The 17,775-nt window shown below is 54.4% G+C and overlaps 6 protein-coding genes across 6 annotated transcripts; 2 read left to right on the top strand and 4 right to left on the bottom strand.

Annotated features, from left to right (window-relative positions):
* Window positions 1-83: 83 nt before the first annotated feature.
* On the bottom strand, window positions 84-714 carry EsH8_I_000990 (uncharacterized protein; the record flags this gene model as incomplete). Its single annotated transcript, XM_083268403.1, has 2 exons — window positions 84-96; window positions 182-714. The coding sequence occupies 2 exons, from the start codon at window positions 712-714 to the stop codon at window positions 84-86; spliced, it is 546 nt and encodes a 181-aa protein (XP_083118841.1).
* Window positions 715-1,940: 1,226 nt separating this feature from the next.
* On the bottom strand, window positions 1,941-5,690 carry EsH8_I_000989 (uncharacterized protein; the record flags this gene model as incomplete). The annotated part of the gene is made up of 2 exons (XM_083268402.1): window positions 1,941-5,520; window positions 5,575-5,690. 2 exons carry the CDS (start codon window positions 5,688-5,690, stop codon window positions 1,941-1,943), a joined length of 3,696 nt encoding a protein of 1,231 aa, XP_083118840.1.
* Window positions 5,691-8,707: 3,017 nt separating this feature from the next.
* EsH8_I_000988 (Alpha/Beta hydrolase protein) lies at window positions 8,708-10,765 on the top strand (the record flags this gene model as incomplete). Its single annotated transcript, XM_083268401.1, has 6 exons — window positions 8,708-8,869; window positions 8,926-9,102; window positions 9,157-9,298; window positions 9,430-9,635; window positions 9,689-10,106; window positions 10,164-10,765. 6 exons carry the CDS (start codon window positions 8,708-8,710, stop codon window positions 10,763-10,765), a joined length of 1,707 nt encoding a protein of 568 aa, XP_083118839.1.
* An 801-nt stretch (window positions 10,766-11,566) lies between these two features.
* EsH8_I_000987 (uncharacterized protein) lies at window positions 11,567-12,070 on the top strand (the record flags this gene model as incomplete). Its single annotated transcript, XM_083268400.1, has 3 exons — window positions 11,567-11,723; window positions 11,821-11,951; window positions 12,035-12,070. The coding sequence occupies 3 exons, from the start codon at window positions 11,567-11,569 to the stop codon at window positions 12,068-12,070; spliced, it is 324 nt and encodes a 107-aa protein (XP_083118838.1).
* Window positions 12,071-12,440: 370 nt separating this feature from the next.
* On the bottom strand, window positions 12,441-14,152 carry EsH8_I_000986 (class I SAM-dependent methyltransferase; the record flags this gene model as incomplete). The annotated part of the gene is made up of 9 exons (XM_083268399.1): window positions 12,441-12,585; window positions 12,642-13,061; window positions 13,166-13,303; window positions 13,384-13,421; window positions 13,518-13,672; window positions 13,735-13,776; window positions 13,827-13,917; window positions 14,011-14,040; window positions 14,108-14,152. The coding sequence occupies 9 exons, from the start codon at window positions 14,150-14,152 to the stop codon at window positions 12,441-12,443; spliced, it is 1,104 nt and encodes a 367-aa protein (XP_083118837.1).
* A 720-nt stretch (window positions 14,153-14,872) lies between these two features.
* EsH8_I_000985 (class I SAM-dependent methyltransferase) lies at window positions 14,873-16,492 on the bottom strand (the record flags this gene model as incomplete). Its single annotated transcript, XM_083268398.1, has 9 exons — window positions 14,873-14,936; window positions 15,009-15,428; window positions 15,552-15,689; window positions 15,750-15,787; window positions 15,864-16,018; window positions 16,081-16,122; window positions 16,188-16,278; window positions 16,352-16,381; window positions 16,445-16,492. 9 exons carry the CDS (start codon window positions 16,490-16,492, stop codon window positions 14,873-14,875), a joined length of 1,026 nt encoding a protein of 341 aa, XP_083118836.1.
* Between the last annotated feature and the right edge of the window lie 1,283 nt (window positions 16,493-17,775).

The following is a 17,775-nucleotide window of genomic DNA, read 5'->3' as shown; positions in this document are numbered from 1 at the left end:
GGTTTGCGCCTCCTCGCGTAAACTCTTTTCTTATTTTCACATTTCTATCAGGCGGCGCGTCGTTTCATTCGTCGACATCATCATCATAATTCATCACTTTCTTGGCATTAGCGCGTGGTTCGGTCCCAACTCGAAATAATAATAGTAATAAAATAACAAAAACACAAAGGCCAAAACTTACAAGGCGCTGATCTCCAAATCGCCAAACACCCTCGCTTTCAGCGTCACCTCGATGTCGAGGTTCAGTCCCAGGTGCACGGCGAAGCCCCGGCTCCTGCGGGACCGCCCGCCGTCGTCTTCCCCCCATCCGGGGCCCTTGTGCTGGGCGGGCTGCGTCTTCCGGGGTCTCCGCCTGCCACGGCTGAGGTTCTGGCTGATCTTCCTCAGCGGGAAGTCTCGTTCTGACTCGGTCTCGGAGCTGGACAGGTACGTCTGCCCTGCCAGCACGTCTATAGCTGGTGGGGCCGAGGTCATGGGGGTGGCCTCGACGGCCGGGCCGGGACCGCCCACGCGGTTCGTCGGCTTGGTCCTCGCGGGCCGACGAGAGTCGTTGTCCCCGTCGCCCCCTCCCATGTCGATGAAGGAAGTCTGCTCGACGGGCAAGGAGTTGTCGAACGGCATCGGGCACCATATGTATCGTTCATCGGCGAAGGGCTCGACGGAGCCGTACATTTCCTTCGGGAGCCACACGGTCAAGCTGTCGCGTTTCGCCATTTCTCCGTCTCTGGTTGTTTGAAGCGAGTGTGATATAAGCGAGTGAATTCTAAGTGGAAAGTAACCAGGCAGTGCAGGAGAAGCGAGTGATTGCGAGAAACTGGTGACCACTCCTGGCAGAGCAAGGCCGCGGAAGAGAGCGACACATGGCTTCTAAGTACTGGCAAAGCCAGTCGGTCGTGTCCAGAAGCTCACAACAATAACAAGAAGGCAAATAAAAAACCCTTGGCACACCCGAGCAGGATTGAAGCTGAACTCCCCGGGAACTAGAACGGCTCAATGAAATCATGTATGGGGTGGGGTTGTATTCGCTCCCTGGCGCTGTGAGCCGGAGCTGGCCAAGAATTGGCCGAGATCTGCAGGCCGATCGCTGTGGGTGCAACGGTCCAAACCCGGATTTTTGGCATCCATTTCGAGGGTCCTCCTCCGAAGGCGACCAACAATTAGCACGCCACTGATGACATGCCCCAACACCACTTTTTTTTTTGTGATCCCTTCTTTGGTCCGTTCCATTGGATTGAAGGAGACAACATGGAGGCGTCTGTCGTCAATTGCCAATTTTAGAACATCTCAGGGTCCTCCTTTCCCCGCCCAGCTCACAGCGATGTGGCACCATTCTCATCACTGGATGCTTGTTACATGTGAACTCTTACTTTGAGGATATGGGGGCCGGTGGTTGCGGCGTCTAGCATCGACCTTTCGGTACAGATCGAATGTAATTGATACCAATGTGAACACACAGTTCATCGCCTTAGCACATGCTGTCTATCTTCCGCATGCTTCTCATGCTACGGACGCCCGAGCTAGAAACGCTCCGATACGTCACAATATAGAAAGCTGGTTCCGAAATGCCGTTCAAGTTATTGTTTTAGATTTACCAATATCTCCATACTATAATGTATACGCTAAGCAATGGTATCATATGCATCGATGTACTCCAGGCCTTCTATCGATACCGAGCGAGTGAGTACGGCTGTTCTGTATACTCCAGCAGACGGGGCAATGCACAACTAAACCTAATAACGACAACACCACATCTCCTACACAGGCTGGTTTGTCTCGGTGGCCCAGCAGACAAAATCTCAATTTTGGCTCTGGGCCGTGTTCGCCCATCCCGCAACTCCAATGCTAAACTTCCAGTCGTGAAAGTCAAGGTAGTCATAAACGTAAAACGAATGTGGGCACATCAATGGTGCCTCTGTGCAAGGCCAAATCTCCCAGTACTCTCACATGATAACACACTTCTTGTCCTTGTCTCCCTTGCCGTGGGCGGCACTCCTGCTTGCCGTGGAAACATCAGTCCACGCGGCAGAGCTGGCGACCTCGTGGTCGACATTCTTCTTGGTTTTCTTCTTCTTCTTGGAACCGTTCCAGCCCTTTCGTTTCGCATCCTTCATGTTCTTAGCTGCGCTCCGTTCAGCACGACTAGGCCTTCTGTTGACGGTTGAATGCGACTGAATGCCTGCAGACGAAGTTGATGGGGCTTGCAGCCACGCCGGCATCAAGCTCCTGCTCCCAGAAGCCTCGGCATTCGTAGTATTGGTGCTGTAGATCGTCTCGAGGCGTTCTACCGTCGGCCGTACGTGACCCGACTGAGTCGGGCGCGGGTGACGCGGGATCGGGGCCAGCAAAGGCATTTCAGCCCTGCGATTCGACTGCTGGCGTGAAGGCGCATCGTATGCGCCCGTTACGCCACTAGGTGTGCTGATGATCAACGGTTGGTCCTCAAAGGATGGGTTGCCGCCATGGTCTGGTGCTTGAGCCTGCGCATCAGGCTGTAAGGCCGGCTGTGGTACAGACGCCCGGCGCGAGCCAGGCCTGTTACGGCTGCCAACCGGGACGCGCTGGACTGAGCTGAAGTTGCCTGAGAATGGCCGAGACTGTTGCCCTGTTCCGCGAGGGTTTGGTAATGCGGCTCCCATGATATCATCCACACTTGTTTGAGTGGGAGGAGCGGAGTAGGGGTGGCTGCTCAGTGGGCCGCCCATGGGGAGGCTTTGGGGGCCATCGAGCGCCTGAGCAGATCTTGGCCAGGTCTGAGCATTGGACAAGCGCCTAACTAGTGGTACATCCGCATCGGTGACTGTCTGCGAGGGATGTCGCTCCGCAGGAGTTCCAATCGTAGCTGAGGGTATTTGTAGACCCAACGAGGGAGGCTGTGCTTGTTGAGTGTCTGAGGCGACAGGTGGTTCTTCTGGAGTTATGGCTTGGGGGTTCTGTTGTACATCGTTCCGGGGTGGTTGGGATACTACAGAATCGCTGATCACGCGTTGGTCGTCGGGGGAGATGGCCTGCGCCTCGCTCTGTCTTCTTGCGGCCATACGCGGTGAATCCGGCGGCGAGACGTCGTAAATATCATCGACGTCAATATCAACGTGATTTGAAGGGCTGGACGCCGGGCGAGCCGAGTCTGCAGTACGTGGTCGGCTCAGAAGTGTGGTGTCGCTTGCGATCCGGAGGTGGTGACTGGCACTGATGGGGGGGCTGGCAACGGGTTCGTGATAGCTCAAAGGACGGCCCGATGTCTGAGGAAGAGCCGGTCGTTCTGGAAGGGGCCAAGCCAATGACCCGGTCGCGGGAGCAGCTGTCTGAGTCCTCGCTGGTCCACTCTGAACCTGCACGCCGCCAGGTGTGATGGCCGCGTTCCGCAAGAATGCAGGCAGGTCGCCAGGGTCTTCCTTTTGGTACGGCGGCGGCGGTGGAACCCAATTGTCTGCGTCACTCTCGTGTGGGTGCTCACGTCGACCATCAGCTCGCCGATACTCAACCGGCCCAGCAGCCGGGGGCTGAGGGTTGCGACGTCGGTTCATGGCAGCAGCAGTGGCTGCGCGGCGGAGCGTGTTAGTGGAGCGGGGTCCATCATGAGAGTAAGGGGCTTCCACGGCCTCCTCGGCCTCCTCTTCCTCGATCATTGAAGCAGTTTCTCCCGAGCCACGAGCCGAAGGCAATGTTGGCTCCTGGACGCTGATCCGCGGTGCTGCCCCGACGCGTCTTGGGACGAGCGGGTCGTCATCGTCATTGCCGGCTTCTGGTTCTTCTCTAGACTGCGGCATGGCAGGCCTGGCAGGCATGGGAGGCATGGGAGGCATGGGAGGCATGGGAGGCATGGGAGGTACGGGGCGCAGATGGTTGTCCCGACTTGCTGCACTTGTAGCTGCACGTATCAAGGCGCTGCGATCTCCCCGCTTCTGGGCCACGGTTCTGCGGCGCACTATAGCAACCTCGGTGTCGATATCTCTCTGCTCCTCTTCGAGGACCTCGGGCTCTTTTGTTCCCACTTCGATCTCAATCTCTGTTCTGACGCCATCTTCAGTACTGTAGTCGAAATCGAGAAGAATGACCCTGCCGCCGTCGATGAAGTCGATGTCGTCTTCCTCGACAATGGATTTCCCCGGAGAGATGCCTCGAGCGGCAATAACCAGACGCTCCTGTGCTGATGTTTCGCCGAAGCCAGCAACCCATTTCACTGTGCCGACGCCGTCGAGCTCGGCGATTTTGGCTCCCCAGACGAAGGTGTTTCGAAGCTTATCACATAGCACCTGCCACTGTGGTACCCTTGGGTTTTCTTGCGCACGGGAAGATGACGAACGGGACGGCGGCCCACTGCTTCTTCGTCCGAGCCCGGCCGAAGATGACGCACCGTCAGCCGTCGCAGGGCCAAATTCAGGCACGGCATCAAGGTCCTCCGGTACACCGTACAGCCAGATGTCCTTCCCTTGGAACCCGGCGCTGACGAGGTCGCCATGGAAGGTAGCTGCGGGTAGAGTGCAAGGTGTGAGCTTGGCCTGCGAGCCTGGGTCGGGTTTCGGCCCGGTAAAGTACGTCGTTCCGTTGCGCAGATCGTCAATGCGCACAGCTCTGAACGTCTCAAAGCTACGGTCGTAGGTGAATGTCCAACTCGCCTCCTCCTGGCCAGAATCTTGCAGCAGCACGGCATGACTACAATCGCGGCTTGTATTAGGGAACAGGATAGACGTTGTCCATAGCGCGCTGATGCTCTCATCGGCCATCTGATTGCCTGGGTCATAGTAAGGGGCCGTCAGGATAACAGTATTTGGCGGCGAAGAGTGAACCGTGGTTCCAAGAATCTGAGTGCCGTCAAAGGAAAAAGATAGGGAGTCGACTCCATCGCATTTAACAGCTCTTCTATCGGTTGGCAACGCGCCGGGGTTGACCAAAGACACTTCGATGCCCCCTTCATAAGCAGCGGCGAGGACAGAACCGCAAGGGGAGAGGGCGATGGTGCGCGGAGCATGGTCCAGGATCAGAGACTGAATACGACGGGGCGGCGACTGCTCGAGGTCGTATAGATCGACTTGCATTTCAGAAGACAAGACAGCCAGCATGGAACCGTCATCCTTGATGCAGGTTGAAACGGGACGGCGCAATATCTTGAACTCCCTCTTGACGTCGATATCCTTCCCTCGCACATCGAGCACGTATATTCGAGAGGAATTGTAGGCTAGAACATGGTGGCCGCGAGGTGATGGGCTGAATTGCATGCCCTCGCCACCGGGACATGACGAAGAGCTGATGGAATTGGATATCAGCTTGATTACGGTCTCGCGCGGTCGCAGGTATGCTTCGAAGAGGTTGCGCTTGGTTTCCTTGGCGAACAACCGTCTGAGGCGCGGCAGGTCCTCATCTTTCACGTCGGCTTCGCGAAGGGGAGGGTGGCTCAAGGAGTAGGATTGGCATTTCGAAAGGTGCAGGGCGTAGAGTTGAGCCTGCTGGGAGACTGATCGCCATTTGGCGTTGAGGAGGACGAGCGACGCGAAGGAATCGGGGTCGGTAAGCTGTAGAATCCTGAGGCCGTGTCAGTAAACAACAGGGCCAATTAGCAGCAACAAAGGGTCGTACTGTTCGATAATCTCGTCGGGCAGGCGATCGAAAGCGCAATCTGTGCTAAGGATGGGAGCTTTGTCGATGGACGACCGTGGTGGCTCCTCCCCGCGGGTGTCGATGTTGGTGACCATTATGGACAGCCCACTTGCTTGGGTTGGCGTCGCTGTTGCTGTCGCTATCGCTGAAGGCTAAGAAAATGAGGGGTTGGAGGAATAAGTCATGATGGATCGTCTGTAGTCTGCAGGGCCGGTGGTAATGAGACGAAGAAGACGCAAAGGCACCCAGACGCAGACGCAGACGCAGCCACGGAATTAAAAAATTAGAAAGAAAAAAAGGGGAGTAGGAAAGCAAGCAGGACGGCACAACAGCAGCTGAGTGTGGGATCACAGATGCGTGGCTCGCTCTCTCGCTCTCTCTTTCTCTCCTCGAGGCTGCGTGAACAACGCAGGTAAGGTGTGGCGGAGCGACGCTAATGGCTTACTGGAAGTTAGCATCAAATATCCGTAAAACTAACCAGGTGCATTTCTGTCTGCCTATTGCCCCCTGTCAATCCCCATCGGCACCTTATCGGATGGTACCCGACCAAACCCCCGACGAGACCCTGCCCAGGTCTTCCGTCCCGATGGGCAAACACAGGCAAACAGACCAGGGTCCCCTTTCTTGGGTAAGGCGCGATAGCGCGTGCACTTTTCAAGTATCGTCTGTTAGTAGTGGCCAAAAGGGCTTGCCTCACTGGTCAGCTTCTTGACCAATCCATTCCCTTTCTGATCACCTTCTCACGGCAGTGTGCAACACGCATTCACGACACCACGCCATGCATCCACAACAGATACCAACATGCATCACACTGCTTAGCCGCCAGGGGGTCTCTGTCATCGGCTGGAACGCTTCTAATTACTTGCCTCGTGCCGGAGCCCCTGTTCAACACCCAAGTCTTGGGTGGTTGGTCTTTGGGACCATGTCTTCTACTTTATTATGTCCAGTCAAGAAAAATACAGCAAAGTAACGCAGGCCTTTTCTTGCGAATTAAGTTGAAACCAAAAACCCCCGTCTCTGCTGAGTTATTTTACCTCGACCTCGAGTCTCTTCTTCCTTTCCTGATGTCCCCACCCCCAACCCTATTTCGATACTGTGAGTCTTGACACAAGATCAAACCGGTGGCTGTTGGCAACCTTCTATGGTTGGTTTCGAGAAAGGAGAGCGGTAAACTCGAGCTTTGACTCTGTTGGTGGGAGGGCATTGAAACATGCAAACCCTGAGCGGCAAGCGGCGATATGCAGGGAGAGCACCCAGAGATTGTGTCAAGTTGAGCCACAAAGGACGACGTTCCCTTGTTTGTTGGCTGTCATTTAGCACAACAGTTACATTGGCGGAAGCCGTTGCACGCAGCGTTGGTGAGCTTTGAGCATCCCCCGCATTTCTCTCCCGGCTGAAATGAATCGCTCGAGTCAATCAATGCCCCCAGCCGCCCGGCGCAACTCTCTTCCAACAGCCATGATCCAACAGCCAAACTCCTGTACATAGTGCAGCGACTCGCCATGAGATGCAGAATTTCCTAATGCGGGTGCATGCGAGCTTCCTTTTGTGGTGTTCGGACTGCCAACCACAACGAGACACCAGACACCCTCCGGGCGGCATCTGCTGCTATTTTTGGCCGTCATACTCGAACATGCCAGGTGGGTGGTGCATCGACGGCCGAAGCCGCCACTTGGAGACGCTCGTCAGATAGAGGCAGAGGTCAAAACATGTAAGGCGGCCGAACCCTTCCTCCCTCGTTTGAGGCAGATGACAGGCCAGTTAGCTTGGACCTGCAGTCGACTCGCCCCGGCCTGCCCTGGCTGGCTCATCCAACGGGGGCACCATTCGGCACCGAGCCGGGGTACCATGAGCCCTGAAGAGTCGGCCCCGTTGAGCGCGTCTCATCGGGCTCTACGGGGACACTATTTCTAGTCGACCCCGTCTCCGTGGCCGCTGGATCCTTTCCCCATTATTATTTGCTTCATATGTGCCGCGGTTCCTTGAACGATTCCCGGTTTTCCTCCCCAGCGACGCCAAAACAGGCAGCGATGCGAGCCTGCGGCAGCGGATAAAGGTCAACTTGAACCTTGGCCCCTGGTCCTCGGCCGAGGAACAGGTTGGGCGAGGATGGAAGCTCGTTAAACGATGCTGTGCAAGAACCGAAGCTTGTCTATCAGATGGAGCGCCAAGCCGGCAGCACCTTGCTCAGAGGGATGAACCGGCGAGTGTGTTGCGAGTTCGTGCCAGGTCCCCTATGTTACCAGTGCTGTTTGGCTTGGGATATTTTCTCGCCCTTGTGGCTCGACTTCATCGTCGAATGACGGAGGGAAAAGATGAGATGAGAAGCTCTGCGGATTTGTTCTGGCCCTTTTGCTGCTCCGTGCTGCTGAGAGATGACGACGCCATCCGGTTCGAAGCTGCTCCAGTGTTTCCGGTGGTTCGCAGCGGGCTCGCTGGGTCCCTTTTGCAGGGAGGGCCCGGCTTCCAGAACGCTGCCAGGTCGATCAGAATCGCTCATGCTGTCCCGGATTCCTTGGTGAAGTCACTGCAACCAACTCAACTTGGCAGAACGCTGACACAGCCCGTGCCCCCTATCAACTTTTGAGTGCAGGCGTGACCTTGGACGGGTGACAGATGGCAGGCAGCAGATGGCAGATGGTAGATGCATCCGGCGAGGTACGCGTTTCCCACCTCCCGTTGCGTTCCCCGACTGGTTGGGACAGCCAAGTAGGCTAGGCAAGAGTAGCAAAGAAATGCGCGCGGCGCGGCGTCACAAGGCTTAACCCACCACTACGCCCTCCCATATATGATATTGTCAATCCAACAGTAGCCACTCTTTTCCCCCCCTCCAAGTCGTTGTTTCTTCGTCCACTTGCTCTTTCGAGGCTGTTTGAAGCTGGCCACTGTTTCCTTGGGGACTCATCTTCGGCGTCCCGCCTGAGCCATCTCACCGCCGCGGCCAGTCTGTGAGACCTGCACGGATCTCTCCTTGGAAACGACATGCCGTCGCCGCTTGCTTAGCCACTCCCTCCCCGCTCGGCTTCACCCCAAGATTTGCTCTCACGGCTCTCTCTCACGGCTCTCTCACGTGGGGATCGCGCAGCGCGTCCCGGACATATGACCTCGAAACATGTTCATCCATCCTTCAATTCGCATGGAGAGGAGGACACTGGGCTGGCGGAGACACTTTGCGCCAGTTCTCATCGCAAACATGATACTCGGTGCCCTCTCCGTCATTCTCTATTTCAATATTCGTGAATACATCATTTCCCGAGATGAGATTCGATTTGATGTCTTACTACCTGGAACCCCCTTCTGTCACATAAGAAGGCTAACACTTGACAACAGCGCACTCTGCCCAGGGTCACCGTCGATCTTGGCTACGCGAGGTACTCCGGGAGTGTGCTCCCCAGCGGCGTGAACCAGTTCCTGGGAATGCGTTTTGCGGCTCCTCCCATAGGAAATCTGCGATGGAGGGCTCCTCAGGACCCTGAGCCCAAGGAAGGCACCACAGATGCTGTGGATGTACGGCGTCACCCTGTCTTGCCGATGATTGCTCTCTAGCTGACTTGAGCTCAGTTTGGCCCGATATGTCTTGGGACAGACGCAACCTATCCTACGTCAGGTCAAGACGAGGACTGTTTATATGCCAACGTCTGGTCGCCTAACAACGTAACGGCCGAATCCAAGCTCCCCGTGTGGCTGTTTATTCAAGGCGGAGGTGATTCTACCCTGTCCCGATAATTTTCTATGATTTCTTACCCTCAACCCCGTGGGCTCCATGGGCTGCTGAGTTGAGCTCAAAAACCACATGAACCAACTACCCCGCTTCATTTGCTGATGCGGCCTTAGGTTACACCTCAAATGCCAATCCTAACTGGAATGGCTCGCAAGTCGTCGACGTTTCCGGCAAGAACATCGTCTTCGTCAACTTCAACTACAGAGTCGGCCTGTGGGGATTCCTGGCGAGCGAGCAAATCAGAAAGGACGGCGAATTAAACGTGGGGCTCTTGGACCAACGGCTGATGATGAAATGGGTCAAACAACATATATCCAAGGTGAATATAGGTTCTCGTCACATATCTTGGTTATTTTGTGCTAAGCCTCTCAGTTTGGCGGCGACCCAGATCACGTCATCATCCATGGACTCTCGGCAGGCGCAGGTTCTGTCGCCCTTCACCTCGTATCATACGGCGGGAGAGACGAGAAGCTGTTCGTCGGCGCCATGTCTGAGTCCGTCTTCTTTCCCGCGCAACCCCGCGTGCCCGAGCTCGAGTACCAGTTCAACCAAACCGTGAACAAAGTGGGCTGCGAGGACAGCAAGGACCTGATGGCCTGTCTGCGGAGCAAGGACATCAGGACCATACAGGACGCCAACATCGCGTCGCCGTTCCCGGGTAGATTGATGAATCCGCACTTTTACTGGACCCCTTGTATAGACGGCGATATTCTCCAGGACTATCCGTACCGGCTATATGAAAGGGGCGCCTTCATCAAGGTCCCCGTGCTCTTCGGGACCGGAACAGACGGTAAGCTTCATACCACACCCAGCAGAAGGGTGAACGACTACTTACCAAAGCACGCAGAGGGATCCGTCTTCGCGGCCAATGTCGGAACCCAAGAGGAGTTCGTATCCTTCATGAAGGACAATTACCCCAAGCTCACCAAGACCCAAACCAACCCCATGTTGGAAAAGTACGCCCTCTTGCCTCCCCTCCCCAACCACAACACCTGGTTCCCCTCCACCAGCCAAGCCTACGGTGAGACGACCTTCATCTGCCCCGCCAACACCATCATGAACGCATACGCCGCGGCAAACCGCTCTGACACGAGTTGGTCTTACCGCTTCAACGTCCTGGACAACGAGAACGTGGCCTTCGGGATAGGCGTCCCCCACGTCTTCGAGGCCCCGGCCATCTTCGGCATCGACGCTTGTCCGACCCCCGACAGCTTCCGCACGTACAATCAACCGATAGTGCCCCTGATGATGAATTACTGGATATCTTTCATCCGCACCCTGAATCCCAACACCCACAGGCTCGACGGCTCGCCGATTTGGGGCAACTGGGGCAGAAGTCAGTCCCGATACGTCTTTGAGCTGAACAACAACCGCATGGAGGACGTCGACAACGGCCAGAGGGACAGGTGCGATTTCTGGAAGAGCATCGCGGATGTTATGGAGCAATGAGGGAAAGGGCAGCGGGTCGTTTGGATACTCTGTTGGCAAGGCGAACTTACGGGGCGTTTTATGTGGCTTTTTTTTTGTGTGGTCATACAAGTGGGAACGGGCATACTGGATGGATGGGATACCGGCCTGGGCAACAGCGTAATGTTCAATGGTTTCGTTGCGTTCGACTGTATTAATTTCAAACTTTTTGACATCCCACTCCCTAACTCGCGGGGTCTGCTGTCGCCTCGTGGATTGGACATGAGGATTCCGAGTAGTCTCCAGTCCCCAGAAGGCCCGCGAAAACAACTCCCGTGGGACGAATGTATTCTAGTTCTGCACGTTATGTGAGAGATGGGGCCAAGAAACCCCGGGGCAACCTCCGTCCAGAACACATTACACTCTCGAGGTCGAGAGTCTTTCTATAAGCAAAAGCCGGATCATTGTGCCAAGGAACTGTGCCGCAAGATCGGTAACCCAGCAAAGCCAACCGCATGTTATACCCTGCCCACCCTGCTTCCTTTCCGTCCTTCATCTGCAAATCAAGGCCCACAGCTGCATTGCGGCGAAGCCCTCCCACCCCGCCTGCCTTTCTCATGTGATTTCGTCTCACCAGTTTCCAAGACTCGGCGCAGGCAGCTGCCTCAATATCCGCGCGTCGTCACCGACAACCCCCAGTCACATGAAACTACATTTTATATATATATAAAGAAAGAAATGGGAGGAAGGAAGGAAGAAACACAGAAAGACAAAAGCCGTACACTTATCTGAAGCTTACGAATTCACACTTTCGAGTGCCTCATCAGTCTACGGTCTGAAAAAATGATAGTCATCGACCCCAGGACCACTGACAAAGGTCAGACCGAAACCCCGGTGATCACCAACCAGGCCACAACGCTAGAGACGGTTGCAGGCCATGACGAGGCCGCGTACGATGCCAAGGACAGGATACGCCGCAGCTTGTCCACGGAAAGCGAGGGTATGTGACGCCCCCCCCCCGCCCCTCATCCCCCCCGCCTCCCGGCACCTCCATCCCGGATTCGCAAGGCTGACGAACTGACGCCGTGGTGGGACAGACGCCGCGTCTGATGGGGACTGCGCCGAGGACCCCCGCCCGGACGGGACCGTCTGCGAAACCCCTGCACGCCGACGCCGCAGACTCCGGAGGCAGGAGGCCGAAATGGAGGACGGCGTGATTGCGAGCTTTGTGGGTTTTCTCTTTCGCGCCCCCGGTCCAACCGAACCGGTGGACGGTGTTTTCGCCGAGGGCTAACAAGGAGCACCCGGCAGCTGTTCTACCTTGCCGGGTTTTTCTACTGGTTCTAGTCATCGCCCGAAAGTCCAATGTGGTCTGCGCGCCTACGTCGTCGGTATCCCCACCCCCTATTGGAAATCATCTTTGCGGGGTTGTATTGTCATGCATAATACTGGTTGCGTGAGCCATGCGAAAAGTGACGTCTTTGACATTATAGCGTGGATCAGGTTCCAGGGGGTTATCAATGCACTAAAAGTCATGTCTCTGTGTGTATATCATATATATTCTATGAAACCAATGGCATGTCAGCGTGTGCCTTCGAAAACTGCGTCCAACATTCTCCCCTCTTAGTACCATTCACCCCCACCGACGGATTCTCACATGTTCTGTAAGATATCAGCGCACAATATGAAGGAGACGGGAGAGAGCCCATTGGGATGTCTATGAAGCTGTGTTTGTAGCCGGAGTGGCAGCCGAAACCTGGGGAGCCTCTGAAGCTTCCGGGGCCGGGGCATCAGCGGGAAGAGGTGCGGGAGCGGTGTCCGGGCTGTCCTTCTCCTCCGGCTTGCGTCCGGTGATAAAATACCTGGGCCACATGTCAACGCCGCGAATTCGAAAGGAGCTGCAATACAAGCTACTCACACCGGCCAGTAGGCGTGGATGCTCCTGTTCTTGATATCGTTCCGGACATCAATGAGGAACACGTCAACCTCGCTGCGAGACCAGCCGTGGGCGCGGGTCAAAGCAGCCATGGAGAACCCGTCGAGGCCAGACATCATGTTCTCGCCGTTCCAGATACCGAGTTCCTTGTACTTTTGCTCCTTTGGCCAAGAGTTGGACGGCCACGCACCCGTCGTCATGGAAACGTCAGCGAAGCCGACCTCGGTCATGAGATCCTTGAGCGAAGGGATCTCCATGTATGGACGCCCGAAAATTTCCGAGGCCTGCTGGAGTAGGTTGCACCACTTGATGAGGGAATGCTCCGGCGTGAGCGTTCCGTCGTCGGACCGACAGAAAAGGTCAATCTCCTGTAGCTCGAGCCACCCGCCGGGTTTAATGTTGCTTCAGGCCCCCCACGATTAGCTCCTTTGTCTCCTGAAAGATTGTTGCCCCGTAGCACATCTTGTAACGCTAAGCACTTGGTGATATAGGATATGGTAACTCACTTGAAGCATCGACGCAGATACAGCTTCCAATCACCAATGCTCGACGTCATGACACGGCTATGGATGTAATCAAATGGCTGCGACCAAGTCCACTCCTCCTCCACGTCGTCGATCTCAAACCTAACATTTGGCGGTACACTAAAAGACGAATCGTCAGTCTTTTAAAGAGCCAGTAGCCACCACTTTGGGAACCGGGGGGTTGAGGCAGAGATACATACTATTCAGGGACGGTTGGAGATAGATCGATACCGTAAACCTATGGGCCACTTCGAGTCAGATGTCGCACGAACTTGAATGCCGATAACAAAATGAGGGAAGGATGGGTGTCAGGCGGAATGTAAAATCGGTGTACCTCGGCCTCGGGGTGTTCGTCTCCAAAGTCGAGAGCCCAGATGCCGGTGCCGGTGCCAACATCGAGAACCCGGCCGACTGTTGCGTTGTCCTGACATGGCGGAGCAGAACCAAGCTTATTGCCGTTTACAAGAAGCCACAGTGTATGTGTCAGATCTGAGCATATTATCAGGAAGAGTACCGGTACGAGAAGCAGTTTGCGGGCAGGTGAGAAATACCCAGTCGGTCCAATTCCCTCTCATCGTTGGGAAGGTTGTATTCTCCTTGGGCGTTAGACACGCCTTTCAAATATGAGAGTTAGGGGACGCACTGCCATCCTTGTACCGGTGGTAAGTTCTGCCGTTCTCGATTCGGTAGTCGAGGATGGAGTCGCGGAGGCTGGTGCTTGACGAAGCAATGCTCTAGACACGAATAAGTGATTGCTACGGGGATCCCCAAACACTGTTGAGGCCAAGATAGCTATATTATGGCTGGGATTATGAACTTGTCCTTACACTTCCAACTTCTGAGCGAGAGTCATCTTGCTAAGAGCATTGTTAGAGCCTTGGTACGAAAACACACTTTCGGCATGAAGACTTTAGGTTCACTTACGTCCTCGTCCACCGGGATCACGCCGAGATTGTTGTCTAGTGACATTGTTGTGTATTTCTGTACCCCGGAGCGTCAAGTATTGTAAGGTCCCGTGGTCCTGCGTTGGCCTTGTTGGTGCTGGGGTTTTCCTTTGATCTAGTGAACCGCAATCAAGGCTCACTAAACTGATCAAGAACAGACAAACAGCACATAAGGCAATCAGCGCGGGGTATACAACTATTTTGTACAAATAAACGGTCTCAGGGACCCCCGAACCCCTCTTCTTGACCTGAAAAGCCAACAACCAACATGCATATGCGCATGTGCGCCCCGACGGTATAGTTGCTTCTTTACGGACAAACGTGGATCCGAGGAAACCATGGTCGAATGGGAACGAGGCATATGCGGCAGGGGAGTGGAAGAACAGAAGAGCTTCTCCAACCGACAGCCATTGCGCTCTCCCACTTGCCGCATCCGTCCATTAATCCATGCCAGTCTACTACATGATACAGCAATTCTGGGCAGCCTAGCATTGGAAGGGAATGCGTGTCCGCGGCTGGGCATGGTGACATCCACTACCAATGGACATTAAAATACCATGGCGATTAATAACAAGCTTGTTTCGTCAATTTGATTTGATGGAGGGGCACAAGACGTCTAGACTTTAAAAGATGGCATGTGTTGGTTGGTGTCACGCCCTGACGGGGTTTCTTAATTCTACATGACTTTTCCGTTCCCTCGTCGGCCAAGGTCGATCTCAAAAGAATGATCAAAAGAGCGCTTCCACTAAGGAGAAGTAGTCGAAGCTGGGGCGTCTTCCTTCGACGGCTTTCTGGCCACAACAGTAAAACTACAGCATCTGGTCAGCAAAAGCGCCGACGGGGTACTCGTGGAAGCCAAGGAGGTCGGATGGGGGCCATACATAGACATGTACGAGTGGATGCTCGTGTTCCTCATATCCTTTCGAACGCCGTCACAGAAGACGGACGCTTCCTCTCGCGTCCAATTGTGGGCGCGCGTCAAAGGCGCCAGGCCAACCGCCTCAACAGCGTCTGTGAAGTTGTAATAGTTCCACTGTCCTATTTTCTTGTGACGAGGGTCCTTAGGCCACGGATTGCTTGGCCACTTGTCGATCTTAACGGTCACGTCTTCGAACCCGACCTCGGTCAAAACGTCCTTCAGCGAAGGGACGTCGACGAAGGGTTGCCCAAAGATCACGCACGCTTCTCGGATCAGCGAGCAAAACTGCGCTAGGGGCGCACCAGGCGGCAATGTATCGTCGTCGGTCTTTACAATAAAGTCCCCATCTTGGATTTCGAAGTAACCGCCGGGTGCGAGGTGACTACATTTATTGTTACGTTAAACTTACTGTCCTGGCTTCAAGGCAGGTCGAATTCTTGGGCATATTGTAACGTGTCTACTCAGGCACTTGCAGTCTCCGTCGAATTGAAGAAGAAAAACTTACTTGTATGCCCTGGTGATGAATTTCTTCCAGTTAACAATGGATCCGTTGAGAAAACGGCTGTGGATGTAGTCGAACGGACGCGAGTACAGCCATTCCTCCTCGACATCGTCGACCTCAAATTTGACATTTGGTGGTATACTGTGTCATACTGTTAGCATTTCGGTGTAAACCTGTCTTGACCCATGGAGGATGGCATACTCTTTTCGCTGAGTGGGAGAGAGATCAACGCCCAGAACCTAAGCACAGCTATCGGTTAGCTACATACACAGGATAATATTGTAACCAGGTCGCCGCTTTCTGGACCATACCAACCTCAGCTTCGGGATGTTGGTCGGCGAAATCAATAGCCCACAGACCGGTACCGGTGCCAAGGTCGAGCACGCGACCAACTTTGGCATCTGAATCACAAGGCGGAGCGATCCCTAGCCTGTCGTTATACGTAAGGTAGCAAATATCGTGTTGCATATCTAATCTCACAAATTAGCAAGTTGAAAACAAGGAGACATGTGATTCCAATTGGATACTGTACCAAGTCTTTCATTCTCCTGCTCGTCGTTGGGGGCGAGATATTCTGGAAAGCTCTGTCAGGAAATTCTTCCAAATCGAACGGTTATTAACGAGGAAAGGGTACATTACTGCCGTCCTTGTAGGAATGATACGACCTGCCATTCTCGAGTCGGTACTCGAGAACGGAGCTTCGTAGGCTAGTAGAATCTGTGAGGAGGCTCTGGCAAGGGGTCAATAATCCGAAGACTTTGGACATGCGAAAGTGCGTTCTCAATGGCTGAACACGAACTCACCTCGAGATCCGCCTCGGTATCAGTGTCGATCTGCCATTGAAATTAGTAAAATAGTCCCCTGGTTTCGCGATGTTGGCTTTTCACGATGCTCACCTCGTCGTCAACGACAAGCTGAACCTCCTGGGTTACGTTGTTGGCCATGGCTGCGGATGCTGCTGCTGTTTATCTGGATATGATCCTGGTTCCCCGAATGCCAACACGAGAACTCGAGACCTGACGGAAAACAAACACCGGAAAGTCATTTCTTTTGATGTGGACAGACTGTCGGCCACAGCCCCTGTTCTTGGTTCGTCAAAAGAACCAACGTGAAAACATGCATGATGCATAATGCAGGTCGACGGCGAAGCTGCCTCTTTTCAGACATGTGTGGGTCCGACGATCTTGTGCACCATCTGTCAAGGCAACAGGGAGTGTTGTGCCGAGGGTATATCTTCGCTGTTTATTTGGCGATCGTTGGACGGTGGTTACTGCTGGGCCCCTAAGGGTATGTGTACATGGTCTCTAGGTTCACGGGAACGCGATAAAGGCCCTGATCACAGCCAAGAATTTGGGGCTATTATCATCGAGGTCGAGCTTGAATCGATACTGTATTCTCGCTCACCGTGTCTTGCGAAACTTGAAGCCTAAGAGTTGGGTCAGGGGGGTGAGGTATGCTCAACCTCTCTGCAGCATGCCCGCTCCGACAGCTACCCACCCACACGGTTTTCACTTCCGCTCGCCATTTCCAATCTGTCCATATCTTCTACGGCGTCGGCTCTTATGACAACGAAAGAGATTGTCCTCAAGATATGGGTGGAGCTGCGGAAGCTGTTGCCTTGTTCCCCTGCTCCGGTTAACGAGGAAGTGGCTAGTATCCGGGAGGAAAGGCCGTCGACCCGAGGAAGCATGCGAGGTTCCTGCAACTCCACATGCCCACCGGATTTAGTATTGCTGCGTCGTTTAACCCTTAGGGGCACGGTCTTTGAAGCGTCTAAGTCGACAAGACATTATGATTATTGAGGCAGCAACCCTGGGGGCTCTGTTCGATATATTGTGGCGTGGGACAAACAAGAGGAAGGAATAGTAAGCTGCAAGGAGAAAAAACAAATTCACCTAAAAGTTTTCGTGGGGAGACAAGTACGATTTGTGTCACTAGACGCCATGAAGCGGCTGTGGATGAGTCGAACGGCTGGTTATACGCCTACTCCTCTTCGAAACCATTGATCCTTAACTTGACGTTCGGCGCCACGCTGGGCGCATAGTCATTGATGTCTACGAGATGGGCTATAACAAGAAGCTTGTTGGGTCAAAGGTTGGCTAGCAAGCTGGTTGTACCTAGAATAGGTCGAAGCCGAGGACCTAAGAGTCGATACCGGACCAGAACATGCACACAGTAGTAACATCCTGGGCATACGGCACCAGCAGAATGCAATGGCAGATGGAGC

The sequence above is a fragment of the Colletotrichum jinshuiense genome, chromosome 1 (assembly GCF_051148585.1).
Source record: "Colletotrichum jinshuiense chromosome 1, complete sequence".
NCBI lineage: Eukaryota > Fungi > Ascomycota > Sordariomycetes > Glomerellales > Glomerellaceae > Colletotrichum > Colletotrichum jinshuiense.
The sequence above is the reverse complement of the archived record's forward strand: the minus strand, read 5'-3'. Positions and strand labels throughout refer to the sequence as shown.